The 16,075-nt window shown below is 41.5% G+C and overlaps 1 protein-coding gene across 4 annotated transcripts in view; it reads left to right on the top strand.

The window, feature by feature from the left end:
- ZFP91 (ZFP91 zinc finger protein, atypical E3 ubiquitin ligase) overlaps positions 1 to 16,075 on the top strand; it is a 136,330-nt gene that overhangs the window by 30,409 nt on the left and 89,846 nt on the right. For 3 of the 4 annotated variants that reach the window (XM_040320893.1, XM_040320892.1, XM_040320895.1), the window contains one exon: positions 6,659 to 6,850. The exons of the other annotated variant lie outside the window; for it this stretch is intronic. In XM_040320893.1, the coding sequence (XP_040176827.1) occupies positions 6,659 to 6,850 (192 nt within the window). The remainder of the gene's footprint in view (positions 1 to 6,658; positions 6,851 to 16,075) is intronic. 4 annotated transcript variants of the gene reach the window in all.

Raw genomic sequence — 16,075 nt, 5'->3', positions numbered from 1 at the left:
GAGATTTGAACTATTTACCCCATCCTCCAGGTCATTTATAAATTAAATAGGATTGGTTCCAGCACAGAACCCTGTGGTACCCCACTACCCACACCTGACCATTCCAAGTATTCCCAATTTATCACTATCCTCTGAACTCGCCCTTGTAGCCAGGTTTCAATCCATGTACTTACCCAATGTTCCATGCCAACTGACCTTATTTTGTACAGTAAACGTTTATGGGGAATTGTATCAAATGCTTTTGCAAAATCCAGATACACCACGTCTACGGTCCTTCCTTTATCTAGATCTCACCTCCTCATACAAGGTTAATAGATTGGTTTGGCAAGAACGATTCTTCATGAATCCATGCTGATATCTGCTAATGTAGCAGTTCTCATTACTAAAATCTTGTATATAGTCCCTTATCATCCCCTCCAAGAGCTTGCATACTATTGATGTTAGGCTAACTGATCTATAATTCCCAGTGATGTATTTGGGGCCCTTTTTTCAAATATTTGTGCTACATTGGATTTTGACCAATCTGCTGGTACCATTCCAGTTAGTAGACTGTCAGTAAAAATTAGAAAAAATAGTCTGGCAATTACTTGACTGAGTTCCCTAAGTACTCTCAGGTGCAAGCCATCTGGTCTCAGTGATTTATTAATGTTAAGTTTCCCAAGTCCAATTCTAATTCTGTCCTCTGTTAGCCATGAGGGTACTTCCTGTGATATGTCACGAGGATAAACACTGCAGTTTTAGTTACTAAAGCCCCCCTATTCCCTCGTGAAGACTGAGGAGAAGAATACATTCAGTACCTTCACCATCTCCCCATCCTTTGTAACCAGATGTCCTTCCTAATTCTTTATGGGGCCAATATGGTCTGTCCCCCCCTTTTTTACTGTTTACATAGTTAAAGAATTTATTTTTTTGCTCTACCCTTCTATGTGTCTTTCGTGTTCTATCATAGCCACCCTAATTGCACCCTTGCATATCTTCCTGCATTCTTTATAAAGTCTGAATGCTGATGATGATCCATCAACCTTGTATTTTTTGATGGCCTTCTCCTTTTCTTGTATATGTATTTTTATATTGGATTTAAGCCATCCAGTACTAACATGACTTAGTACTTGGTGGAGAAACCCTTGTTGGCAAGCACAGAGGTAAGATGTTTCTTGTAGTTGGTGACCAGCGTTACACACATTTTCAGGAGGGATTTTGGTTCACTTTTTTTTATTTTTATTTTTTTACAGATCTTCTCTAAATCCTTAATGTTTCTTGGCTGTCGCTTGGCAATTTGAAGTTTCAACTCCCTTCCATAAATTTTCCATAGGTTTAAGGCCCCAAAGCATAATGTTTCCACCTTCGTGCTTGCCTGTACGGATGGTGTTCTTGGGGTCATAGTCAGCATTTTACTTCCTCCAAACATGACGAGTTCCTTCCTCAAAAAGGCACATGTACAGTCATGCCAATGAACATATAAATGATTCAGAAAAGGATTGGGAGAAAGTGCTGTGGTTAGTTGAGACCAAATTTGAGCTCTTTGGCATTCCCTGCTAAAGGTACAGGCTGACTTTGCTGCATTGAGGGGCCATGTATTGTAAAATCTTGGATTAGAACCTTCTTCCTTCAGCTAGAACACTGAAGATGGGTCATGAATGGGTCTTCCAGCATGACAATGACCAAAAACATACTGCCAAGGCAACAAAACGGTGGCTCAAGAAGCATATAAGGTCATTGAATGGCCTAGTCAGTCTCCAGACCTTAATCCTATAGAATATTTATGGAGGGAGCTGAAACTTTGAGTTGCCAAGAGACAGCCAATAAACCTTAAGGATATAGAGAAGATCTGTAAAGTGGACCAAAATCCCGCCTGAGTTGTATGCAAACCTGATAACCAACTACAAGCACATCTGTGCTTGCCAACAAAGTACTAATTCATGTTTTGCTTGGGAATCAAATACTTATTTTACTCACTGAACTGCAACTCGATTTATAACATTTGTATTGTGTTTTTTTCTGGATTTTTGGTTGATATTCTGTCTTTAGAATGAGACTTGCCTGTAGGTAAAATTATTATCCCCTAAATGTGCACTGTTTAGGAGATATTCACCCAGCATGCAACTGTTGACGTCAGTGGTGCATGCACTCTGATGGTCCATCGTATCGTAACTTCAAAGCTTCTTGCCGGAACCCAGTGCCCCCGATTGCATGTGCGGGAGTGATGTCACCGCGGCTCCGGTCATTTACAGCATCGGAGCCTACGAACCCAGAAGTAGCGCTGGGGGAACATGTCAGCAGTGACCAGGTGCCGCTGCGGGAGCTTCATACTAAGGTAAGTATTTCATAATGAACTAGTATGCGGTACAGTCACTAAAAAACCTGAACTGCAGTCATTTTAAAATATATATATATATATATATACGGTGTATATGCAAAATATATATATATATATATATATATATATATATATATATATATATATATATATATATATATATATATATATATATATATATATATATATATAATTGTGTAAAAAATATACACACTGCATTCATAAAGTATTCAGACCCCCTTCACTTTTTTTTTCACTTTTGTTATGTTTTAGCTTGATACCACAGTTGTTTAAATTCATTCTTTCACTTATCGCTGGTGCAATGCTTTACAGGTCCTGTAATCAATGCTACAATATGTGCATTTATTATTTTTTAATCCTAGTCCTGCAACAGCTTGAATTGTGGGCTGATGCCTATGGCAGCCTTATCTGGATGACATTGACATTGGACCTGTACAGATTACAGTGCAGGTGTCATGACATCCACTATACGGGCAGGAGCAAGACCGGTCAGTGACTAGTGTGCAGAATGTCTTCGGCGGACTGGTGATTGGAACCATCAAGGTAGAAGATCACAAGACCGTGAAATAAGTGGGTAAAATAACCTTTTTATAAAAAAAAAAAATTGGAATAATGTTGGGAAAAACAATATTGTTTGACCAGAGTTCTATAATAACTGTAAAACATTGTCTGCTATTATTCTCATTTCCAGGGGGGCTTTAGGCATTTTTCACGTTTTCAGTTTCTCCTGTCCTCATGATGAAAAATCTTATAGAGATCAGTACATCTAACTGAAGTTTACACACAGAGAGCAGTCAGAGCAGTGGCTCCTACCCCTCCATTCTTATTTGTATGGGGCATTCAATTAGAGAAAGAGGGCCTGAAACAAAATGGCTTCTGCTCTGATGTGCTTTGGGAAACTTGTATCTTGAGTGCACCTTGTAATAAATAATATTTTTAAACAAAGACTGTGTAAATAAAAAATGTGATTTAAAAAAAAAAAAATCTGTTCATAGAAAAAATTTTGATCTAAAACTATTATGGTTTAATAGAGTGGGGAAAGGATTAGATCCTCTGCTGTGTCAACTACTTGCTGCCTGTAGGATGTCCATGGACGTCCTTGGATTTCAATAGTTATACCAGCATGATGCCTGCACCTACAGGCATCATTTCAGCTGGCGATTCCCTTTCTGTCATAAGTGATTTTAGTGGCTCGCCTTTCCAGGGCTTTACCGTCGCATCACAGAGACCGGGAGGGATTGCTGCACTGAACAGAGAGAGGAATTGACATAGTTTCTCTCTTTGTAACCCCGGAAACTGAGAGCGACAAGTATTTAGTCCTTTCTGGTTCCGCCTCTTTGTTAAGCGGCCAGGAAAGCAGCCGATCAGACTGATCAATGTCTGATCAGCTGCATGGAAGACTAGAGGAGAGATTTGGGGTCTAATAATCCCCAGATGTCTCCATAAAGAGGACCTGTCGTGGTCCCTGCTGTCAGAAGGGATGCTTGTGCCCATGCTTTTTTCAACCTCACCTACTATGTAACTATGTACTATGTATTCATCCCTTGTGATAGCAATAAAGTTAATGCAAAAAAAAGTGTAAAAAATAAATATAACATTTTGTATAAAATAAATATAAAAAATGTAAAGCGCCCCTGTCCCACCGTGCTTACGCACAAATGTAAACGCATACGTTACTTCCGCACTCGTATGCAAACGGTGATTGCACCACACGTGAGGTATTGTTGCAAATGTCAGAGCGAGAGCAATAATTCTAGCACCAGACCTCCTGTGCAACTGTAACCTGTAAAGGCATTTAAAGCGTTGCCTATGGAGAATTCCACAGGCAGATGCAATTTTAAAGCGTGACATGTTACATGTTACATCGTCTTTCACATTATACAAAAAAAATATACTTTTATCTTTTATTTTTTTCATTTTATTCATTAAAGCGTATTTTATTTTTTTACATTTTAAATTGCGTTTGAAAAACTGCTGCGTAAATACCGTGTGACAAAAAATTGCAACACCCACTATTTTATTCTATAGGGCCTCTGCAAAAAAAAATATATAATGTTTGGGGGTTCTAAGTAATTTTCTGCCCCAAAAAAGTAGATTCTTACAGGAGTCAAGTGTCAGAATTGGCCTGGATACGCAGTGGTTAAACTGCTATCCAGGGCTCCTTTACAGAGATTTTTCCCTCACTTTTTGTCCTGTGACAACGGTCTCACCAAACAGGGGTGAGGGGGAATATCCAACAGCAACTCAGACTGAAGTAAAAACTTTTTTTTTTCTTTGGTAGAGAATAGGCCCGTTGCCACATCTTTCACGAGGTAGATCGCACCACTTCCTTGCCAACCCCTGGAACCTGGACAGGAGTGGGGGCAGCATTTACTGGATCTGACCCCCTGTATTTTTCTCCTGCAACAGCTGAAAGCATTCAGCTGCCACAGGAGGAAAATACAGGGGATCAGTCACATGATATTGGCATCACATATGTGGGCGTGTATACAGGCTGCAGTGGAAATCTCCACCTTCCTGAACTATCAGCAATGGAGAAACTGTGCAGTTTATCACTGACCGTTGTATACAGATCAGCCAAAAGGGTATATAGTGGAAAAATTTTAATGTAAAAAGATTTATAATCTGTTGACACTGTGGGGGGGGGGGGGGGGGTTGCAGATGAACTATTTTCATATTACTGGGTTTAGTAACACTTTAAGGCAGGCCAAGTTTAGATTTTATAGTGACATTTGTTTTATATTATTTTTCAGTTTTCCTTGCCATATTTAGTTAGGCCTTGCAAGTTTTTTTCTAAGAAAAGGCACTAAACCCTGTTGTTCGTCGATCTCTTTCATGTTATTCAGTTGGATCTCCACCTCTCAAAGGTTGCCTACCCACGCTGTGCAGGCCATTTGGATGCCCCTGAAACCTGGTTGAAAGACTCCCAGATGGCAATCCCCTGTCCTGCCCCTTGGTGTTCACTCCCATAGTGCTGGGACTAGTGAGTGTCCAATGGTTTTCAAATCTTAGCAACAAGGCAGGCCGTTTCTGGGAGTTTTTTACCCAGATTTAGTTGTGGCCCAAATAGCCTCTAGGTATGACAATAATATTACTGACCATTGTACAAAGCTACACCATTTTTTTAATACCTTCTAGGGCCCCTGGATTACATAGGTATGCGTAGAGGTTGCAATCTATAATCCTATACAGAATAAAAAAATAAAAAAAACCCTGGTTATAGACTTTAATAATAATCAGACTGTGTCTATAATACTATCCGTAATATAATAATGAAGTCCTACTTCAATTTTGCAACTGGGAGAATGAAAATGGAGACAAATGTAACATCATGTTCGTATTTCAGGTCCTAAGGCAGCAAAGCAGAAAGGTACTTGGTGCACTTCCCTAGTCCTAACAGGCAAGATTTTGACCAGCGCCATCACCTGTTTCCCAGCAGTACACCTCCCTGTAGCTCAATTCCCTTCTCGGCAGTACTCCTCGCCTTGGCTCTTCTCCCCTCCCAGCAATAAACATTCTCAAAGTTCTACACTCCTGACTCAGATCTCCATCATTGCGGTGTGAGGCCTGCCCCACTAACCCCCCATCCATAATGACCTGCTGTTTTCAAGTTGGAGGAGTAAAACTAGTGTACCCCTAAACATACACCAAACCAGACTCCTGGCTTTCCTGCACATTCGTCTATGCCCCGCTGCTGTCTGGCTCTCTGCTGCACAAGTCCTGAGCTTCCTCACAGCCCAGGACTTGTACAGCAGAGAGCCTTAAAGCCAAGGTGCTGGGGTGAGCATGCAAAGGAACCAGGTGTCCTGAAATCCTTCTCTCCCTCCCATGCAACTCTACGTTGCCTGGCTCTAGGACAGTGATGGCAAACCTTGGCACCCCAGATGTTTTGGAACTACATTTCTCATAATGCTCATGCACTCTGCAGTGTAGTTGTGCATCATGGGGAATGTAGTTCCAAAACATCTGGGGTGCCAAGGTTCGCCATCACTGCTGTAGAAGATTCCACTCATACACTGTGTGAGTAAGAGAGGTGGATGATATAACACTGGAGCCCCATTTCGCTCACATCTCTTAACCCCTATATCTGTCCCCATCAACACCTCCCCCTACATCAGACTTTCAGCAAATGCAGCTTCCCAGAATTAATCTTTAACGTGTTTCTGTAACAGCAAGTTAAATTGGATAGCACCAGAATTGTAGTTTCCCCTAAATAGTTACCACATTGAGAGTAACCATAACATGGTACCATATTCCCAACAGTTTTTTTTTCTTTCCTGCCCATTCTATAACCTAACCCTATTTCCTTCTACCTTTTAGCACCAAAGTGTGAGGTGGAGGAAGTCGGGGTTCAGCAGATGGAGCCGGTGGTTTTAATTCAGGATCAGCACATAGAAGTGGTGGAGCACCGTGCGGTGGTGAGGGAAGGGGTCCTGCGTAGCACGCGATCTGATTCTCCTACGCTGGAGCTCATCTGCAAATCTGAACCTAATCCAGTTGATTTGGTTTACGGTAAGCACAGCTGAATGCATCATCATTGTCCAGCAGAGGTGGGAGCTGGTCTCTTCATGTGTGAAAACACCTGTAACTTATCAACATTGATTTATTTTTCTAATCATGCTGCTAGCATTAGTAAATAGATCGGAAAGTATATCATATTTACATGTTTTTTTAAACTTTTATTTTTTTTACATTTCTTAAAGCGGGGGTTCCACAGCAAATAGTTTTTATTTTTTTGGTTGCATTCAATGTATTTGTAGATCACCAATTGGTACTCACGTTTTTGGTGACTTCAAACCTCCCCTGTCTGTTTTCGGGCAAAAGATGAACTTTTAAAATCAGCTCTAGAAACTTTCCATTTCCTGGAAGCGGTGGACGGTGTTCTGCCGAAGAAGGCCCCCCCCGGCGGATAAGGACTCGCAGCTCTACATGTTCGGCTACTTTCGGAAACTTTGTTGAGGTTCGTGACGCGCCTGCACAGTACAGGGGGAACTTTTTCGGAAAGGACCTGACACATCTGGGCGAACTCCCAGATTACATTGCGCCTCAGGATAGAAATTGAACTAGCCATAATACGGTACAACATAAAAAATAAATTAAAAAAGTGACTACTGGACATGTTAGTAGTGTGAGGCGTGTGCTCGTATATAGATGTTATTTTGGGTGAACCTCCGCTTTTAAGATACTTCCTGGTTTCCTGCCTAGGCAAATTATGTCATACATCTTAGGAGAGGAGGAGGGGTTTTCTCAGCTATGCACACCCTCCTGAATGCATACTTGAGCAAGGGGCAGGAAGTAAATGCTTTGCCCTTACTCAAGATGGCCAGAAATCCTAGGGGGTGTTTTTCAAAGAGATTTCTCACCAAAATAAATCATGAAAACATGGATGGATGGGGAAGTTTGCTTTGAATAATAAAAATGAATTAATTCACGTTTTTGGTTTGCGGTGCTAGCTTGCAGTGAAGATCCGCTTTAACAAATGCTGTGATGGATTGCTGTGGGGAAAGTAGAATGTATACTTTGCCCTACTATTGATCAATGGTTTTAAATTAATTAAAATAATTGTATTTTAAATGCAACTAATGTAAGTACCGGAATTTTAATAGTGTTTCATATGTGAATGTATCTGTTTAACTGGAGTCCAGCTTTAAAAGTAACACATAGTGAAAGGGAAAAATGGAGGTTGCCATTGTTAACTTTTCATGCTGGCCCTGTGTCTTCATTACATCTGATTCTGCGGTCTGGTAAAAGTATGCATCTTCAGAAAGGAATCTGCAATGACAACCTTTGTATTCATATCAGACCAGGTTTCCTTTAAAACTCCAGGCTCGTTTAAAAACAAAATCACAATTTAAAGTGGTTGTATAGTGTGTTTTTTAACTTTTACCTACAGCTAAGCCTATAATAAGGCTTACCTGTAGGTAAAAAAAATATCTCCTAAACCTTTATGGTTTAGGAGATATTCCCCTCGCAATGAGCCACTGACAGCAGCGGCATATGCACACAGGGGATTCTTGGCTAAAGGCCAGGCAGACGCGGGAGTGACGACATTGCGGCTCCAGCCACTCACAGCGATGGAGCCGCGATACCCGGAAGATACGTCGAGGCAACCTGTCATCTCCCTCCAACGCCTTGTTCTTAGGTAAGTATTTCTTATGAGCGAGTATGCAGTGCATACTCGCTCATTATGTCTTTTGCCTTACAGGTGAGAATTTTTATTTTTTTTGACTATACAAGTACAACCGCTTTAATGAAATCATGTATTCATAAGTAAATAATTGTAATACATTTTTAAATAGAACAAGAATTTGTTTCTGAATTTGTCTTGACATGACTTGTAATTACCTGCACAGCATCATTCAGACTGGGAAAGAGTGGAGCATCACTCTAAACCAGTGGTCGCCAAACTGCGGCCCTGGGGCCAGATGCTGCCCCTTTGCTTGCCTTTATTCGGCCCTGGAGGCATTTTTCCTGCCACTGCCACCAACAATGGGACACTATGGGCACTATCCCTTCCACTGACACCAACTATGGGGCATAATTCCTTCCATTGACTCCAACTAGGTCTCCCTCTAGTACCAAATATCGGGCATTGTTTACTCCCACTGGGCACAGTTCAACCCACCTAAAGTCTGAAGGACAGTAAACTGGCCCTTACTTTAGAAAGTTTAAAGAACCCGGCTCTAAACCAATTATAGCTATATTGTTATGCACTATGCTATCACCTAACACAAGAAACATGCTTACAAAACATTCTTTCTTGTCACTATGGCAACAGTAGCGGTTTAGATAATGAAAGCGTGCGACAGGCGCAAATGTCCTTCACCACTTCAGAATATCTCTGTGACAACAAACTCTGTCCTTTGCCAAGGACTTATGAATGTGGATTATATATAACCTCACGCAAATGGCCAGTGACGTACATGTAAACGTTGACGGCTTAAAGCTATCTACTTTTAATTTCAAACTGTGGTCTTTGCACTGAACATAGAAGTGATCCAAGTATTTGCACAGACCAGCAAATGAAGATTCAGGATTTGTGTCCATGATTGTCTACTACTACACAAGGGGGGCTCCTGATGGCCCTTCTGTGTACAGGAGCCAATTTTTTAGGAAAAAAAAAATGTAACTACCTCAAGCCCGGACACTTTCACCCCCTTCCACTCCAGGCCAATTTTCCATGGCAGCATAAATGCTGTAGTATCCTTGGCTACTTCCGCACCAGATCCACACAACAGCCTATTCCTAGTACAATGCTAGGAACAAACTAGGTGAGTTTAGTATCCTGCCTTGGATTAGGGCCAGGAAAGTAAAATTACGGTAAGTATTTGATACAATCTGGTACCAGCATGGCAGCATACATTTGGTAGACCAAACATTAGCTACCAGAGTAGGAAACATAAGCAAGTCCTATATTGTGAGTAAGCTACCACCTTCTCACTAAACTCAGCTGTAGTGAGGACTAGTAAGCCCATTAATAGTGCTGAAGAAACTTGCCATGAGAGGACCTGTTTGGCTGTCCTGCCTCTCATGTCGGTTAACACCTTTGCAAAAGATGCCCACAGTGTTCTGATGCTGCTGGTTGAATGTGCAGCAATTACTTACTGTGGCTGCAGCCCAGTCGTATAGTGGGCTCCCTGAAGAAATCTGGGTGGCAGCCTTTCCGCTCTGAGAAACATTTGTCTGCAGCCAAAAGCTCATGAAGTACTCAAGAAGGGATGAACACTAGAGCATGGGATTGGATTAAGGTCTTCTGAGTCAACTCGATGTGGTGGAACTAGAAATCACACATCGGTACAGGGTCTATCTTGAGAAAGATATAGGTTGGCGAATCACATGCCCTTGGGCCAGTATTGAACAAAGATGGCGAATGCCATCTATTCCGAGAGGAGATGTAACACAAACGTTTTGAGGACATTCACACACAATCTTCAAAAAAATCCTGAGTCCTGTCCCTGAGCTTCTTGCTTATTATATCCAGAATAAAATAAGAAATCGTTTTTTTGTCTTAATATCTACCTTAAATCACATTGCTAATTGTACTTGTTTGTAGCCCAAATACAAAAATTTGCACGTAAAATTTTAATTTTGTAACTTTTGGAAATGCCTGTAAAAACTTGTCTGTGCCAGTACATTTTTGGGTGTCGTGTCAGTAAATTTTAATCTGGTAAATGGCAACAATGAATGCCCTTCAGGCATTTTGTTTCATGTGGGGCGCTTTCCAGACCTTGGTGTGGTAAAAGTCAATTACAATGTACATCTTGGTTCCAGAGCCACTGGCATGGCCACTGTGCTTGCCTTGTCCATGAAAACTCAGTAAGTGGACCAGTCAGGCTGAGCACTGGAAGCTCAATCAATTTTGTTGGTTGTCGACACCAATATTTTCCTGCTGAGGTCAGGTGTCTATAAAAGAGGTTAACAATGTGGGACTAAGCGCTGATGTCTTCTACAGGTTGGAGTTTTGTGCACACTTTGGGTTCCACCTCGCACCCAATTCTTGCTTGTTTTTATTTTACTTTTTCAGACAATGTCTGACTGGTCAAAATCCCATAAAAAGGATCGGTCCATAGCTGTTGTTGACTCTCTGCTTGTGAAATATGTGAAGCAGATGGCTATAGCATTTAGTTTCCGCTTGTGTGAGTATCCTGTTGATGCACATGTATAGGGCAACTTGGCTAATGTCCTGAATTGCAGAACTGACTTGTAAGAAGTGCTCGATTCGCATTGGCCTTTTAGGTACAGCGCCTCTAGTACTGCCTCTAGATATTCTTGTCAAGGATATTACTGGTGATAAAAAGCACTTTTATTCTCTGGCGGAAGGAGCTTAAAATCATAGTTCACCTTTAACAAGCTGTGCAGTTTTGACCAAAGTTTAATAATTCTCTAGATGTGTAGGACATTTACATACCTCATAAATTCTGACTGGAATACTTCTAGGATGTTGCTAAGGACATTGCTAAGAGAAGCCTAATGTTACATCGGCACAGGAACAAGCTCAGAAACGTCCTAGAAGTATTCCAGTCAGGCTTCATGAGGTACCTAAATGGCCTAAACCTATAGCAAGGTCATTATTCAATGTTGGTCAGAGCTGCCCAGCTTGTTTTTATCTACAGTTTCCAGTTTTTTTATCTACTTTTTTAGAAACATCCTAGAAGTATTCCAGTCAGGCTTCATGAGGGACCTAAGAGCCGGTTCACACAGGGGCTGTGGACAGCCGCCTGACAAGTCGCGGTCCACAGTTGTCAATGGAACCGTTCTAATAGGAGCGACGCAAGTCGCTCCGACTTAAAAAAAGGTTCCTGTACAACTTTGGGGGCGACTTGCATTGACTTCAATACAGAAGTAATTTTGCAAGTTGCCTCTCAAGTCGCCTTGAGATCGCCTTGCCGAGTCGCCCCCAAAGTCGTGCCGCCTGTGTGTGAACCAGTTCTTAATGACCTTCACCTATAGCAAGAGCATTTTTCAATTTTGGTCAGAGCTGCACAGCTTGTTTTTTATCTATAGTTTCCCCTTATCTGCATAGGCAGTTTTTTGGTAAAGGCAAACTAACCCTTTAAGGAGCAGACTACAAAGTAATTTCAATCTCTATCATGAAACATCCCCTTTGTTTTTCCTCTTCCCTTGACTTCAGCATTGAGACCTTACAAGCTTGACTCTTATTCCAACTGCAAAGTCTTGCACTGCAAGTCTACCAAATCCTTATACAGGACTTTCTTGTCATGAAGGTGCATCCCTACATTTGAGAGATGGGGGACATCTGTTGACCTTTTGCTGACACCTGAACTTCTTGCATTCCAGGTGGACCGTAGTGGTAGGTGGTATCCCAGGGCTTCAAACTCAAGTTTCTTTCCCTGCCTGCTCCTAGCATTTTCCCATCAAACTTTACTGTTCCTCCTCACAGACTGACAGATTACGGCTCATTAAGTTGTTATTAGGCCAATCAGGTTCCTTAGGGCCTTCTGAGAAAAATGTCATAGCTCCAGTCCCTCTTTTTGAATGATTCCAGGGGGTTTTATTTCAACCTGTTCACTTTGCTAAAACTAAAAGGGACAATCGCCCCATCTTGGACCCCAAAGTTGGGGTGATAGGATCCACTATATTTGCCATTGCCTTCCTTCATCAGGGAAATGTTTTGACTTCTGTGAATATCAAAGTGCTTACCTGCATGTCCTGGTCTTTCCAGCGCACATGTTTTCTGTAGGACCACTGCACTACACGTTCACAGCTTTGCCATTTAGCCTACCTTTGGTCCCTCAGGTGTTCACCAAGTTGTTGACCTTGTTTCATACTCATGGCATCTTTTTTGTAGGATGCTCTGATTACTGTTGAGCAAGCAGTCGATGAGGGCTCTGCTGAACAACGTATCTACAACTATACAAATGTTACAGTGGTTGAGGTGGGACTTGAGTCTTCAGAAATAATTTTTGGAACCTATTCATTACTTGGAAGTATCTGGGTCTGATCCTGACATGGCTTAGGGGATAGTGCTCCTTCCCCAGAAGGAGTGCAATCAGATCCAGATTTAGTCAAACACCACGGCAATAGTAAACAACAATCTTCAGGTAGGAACCAAGGGCCAGATTCTCGTAGAATGGAGTAAAACTCCAGCGGTGTAACGTATCTCGTTTACGTTACGCGGCCGCAAGTTTTACGGGCAAGTTCACAAAGCACTTGCCTGTAAAGTTGCGGCGGCGTAGCGTAAATTCTCCGGCGCAAGCCCGCCTAATTCAAATGATCGAGGTAGGGGGCGTGGATCATTTAAATTAGGCGCGTTCCCACACCGATCGTACTGCGCATGCGCCATCCCTAAAATTTCCCGACGTGCATTGCGCTAAATGACGTCGCAAGGACGTCATTGGTTTCGACGTTAACGTAAATGGTGTCCAGCGCCATTCACGGACGACTTACGCAAACAACTTACTTTTTTAAAAAAATTTACGCGGGAACGACGGCCATATTTAACATTGGTTGCCCCTCATATAGCAGGGGCAACTTTACGCGTCACAAATGCTACGGAAACGTCGTAAATTCACTGCGTCGACCGCACGTACGTTCGGGAATCTCGCGTAAATAGCTAATTTGCATAGACGACGGGGAAAACGACGTCGGCGACACCTAGCGGCGGAAAAAAATTGCATCTAAGATCTGACAGCGTAAGAGCCTTACGCCTGTCAGATGTAATGGATATCTATGCGTAACTGATTCTAAGAATCAGTTGCATAGATACGCCGGGCCAGATTAGGACTTACGACGGCGCTAATGGCGTTGCGCCGTCGTAAGCCTTTTAAGAATCTGGCCCCAAAAGTCTAGCTGTAGCAAGAGAGGTAGAACAAACACTGTTTTGGGCAGAAGCATTGTCAGCCATGTACATTTTAGGTATAAACAATTAGGCAGACTGGTGGATGCCGTATGTGGACCTCCTGGCCCTCATGTTTAACAACAAACTGAACAGGTTTATAAGGTGACCAAATACCCTCTGAGCAATCGGTGCCTCACTATATAAAACATATATATGTATGCTATAGTTGCCGCTAACACTAGGATGTGTTCCCACATCCACTAGTTACTTATAATATAAAAGTGCTGCACAAGCATGTGATAATCACAATGTACAGTTGCAAGAAAAAGTATGTGAACCCTTTTGGAAAGATATGGATTTCTGCACAAATTGGTAATAAAATGTGATCTGATCTTCATCTAAGTCACAACAATAGACAATCACAGTCTGTTTAAACTAATAACACACAAATAATTAAATGTTGCCATGTTTTTTTAGAACACACCATGTAAATATTCACATTGCAGGTTGAAAAAGTATGTTAACCCCTAGACTAAGGACATCTCCAAGAGCTAATTGGAGTGAGGTCAGCCAACTGGAGTCCAATCAATGAGATTGGAGGTGTTGGTTTCAGCTGCCTTGCCCTATAAAATACACACACCAGTTCTGGGTTTGCTTTTCACAAGAAGCATTGCCTGATGTGAATGATGCCTCACACAAAAGACCTATGATTAAGAATTGTTGACTTGCATAAAGCTGGAAAGGGTTATAAAAGTATCTCCAAAAGCCTTGCTGTTCATCAGTCCACGGTAAGACAAATTGTCTATAAATGGGGAAAGTTCAGCACTGCTGCTACTCTCCCTAGGAGTGGCCGTCCTGTAAAGATGACTGCAAGAGCACAGCTCAGCAAGGAGGATATCGGAATTGTGTACTCTTTCGTGTAAAGAACCGTATATGATTATTCATGAAGACAGGGTGGTGCTGCGTCCTTACCCAACTTTCTTACCTAAGGTGGTTTCAGGTATTCATCTAAATCAAGATATAATCCTACCGTCTTTTTTTCCAGACCCCCAGTCTGCGGAGGAGAGTCTACACTTTATCTGCAATCTACGGCTCAGATAAGGAAGACTGATTGTCAATTGATTCTGCCACAAGGCCCAAATAAGGGCCAGGCAGTGTCAAAATCCACTTTTGCAAGATGGATTCGACAAGTCATTATTTAGGCCTATAGTTTAGAATAGAAGATCCCTCCTTTTCAGGTGAAAGCGCACTTGACTAGAGCAGTTGGTGCTTCATGAACAGTGCATCACCAGGCCTTCATGGCTCAGATCTGTAAGGCTGATACTTGGTCTTCGGTCCATACATTACTAAATTCTACCAGGTAGATGTGAGAGGTTACGAGGATGCCGCCTTCGGGCGTAGTGTGCTGCAGGCAGCAGTATAGATCCTCTGGCTCGATGGCGGTCTTATTCTGATTTGTGTCTCCCTCCCCTGAAATTTTTAGCATTGCTATGGGACATCCTATTAAGTAATTAAGGCTCTGTGTCCCCTGATGTATGATCAAGAAAATAGTATTTTTTAATACAGCTTACCTGTAAAATCATTTTCTTGAGAATACATCATGGGACACAGAGCTCCCACCCCTCTTTGGAGTTAAACGTGGAACACTTATTGCTTTGCTACAAAACTGAGGTACTGTGCATTTGGGAGGGGTTATATAGGGGAGGAACTCGATTTTAATTTGGTTTGCCAGTATCCAATCACCTGTGGTGACTACATAACCCATTAAGTAATTAAGGCTCTGTGTCCCGTGATGTATTCCCAAGAAAAGGATTTTACAGGTAAGCTGTATTAAAAAATACTATTTTTCAAACGCATTTAAAAAAAATGAATTTTAATAAATGAAAAAAAAAAAACCCCACAATATTTACCCCAATTTTTGTATAATGTGAAAGATGATGTTACTCTAAGTAGATACTCAACATGTTAGGCTTTAAAATTGCGCACACTCACTTAAAAATGTTTACAGGTTACCAGTTTAGAGTTAGAGGAGGTCTTCTGCTAAAATTATTGTTCTCACTCTAATGTTCGTGGCGATACCACACATATGTGGTGCAAACACTGTTTACATATGCAGGCGCAACCTACGTATGTGTTTGCATACGTAGGACAAAGGGAAGAGAGCGCTTTAAAAAAAATATATATATATATAAATATATATATATATATATATTATAATTTTTTTCTTTACACTGTCCCCTTAATTATTCTTTTTGATCACTTTTTCTTCATATTACAAGAATTATAAACATCCCTTGTAATCGAAAGAAGGTATGACAGGTCCTCTTTATGGAGACATCTCCTCTACCCTGGAAAGCATGAGATCAAAAAAAAAATGAAGAAACCTTGATCTGTTTTTCCAGGAAAAAATGTCAGTGTTTAGTGGATAGTAAAACATT

Source organism: Rana temporaria, chromosome 8 (assembly GCF_905171775.1).
Source record: "Rana temporaria chromosome 8, aRanTem1.1, whole genome shotgun sequence".
Taxonomy (NCBI): domain Eukaryota; kingdom Metazoa; phylum Chordata; class Amphibia; order Anura; family Ranidae; genus Rana; species Rana temporaria.
This window is presented reverse-complemented; position numbering and strand designations above follow the sequence as displayed.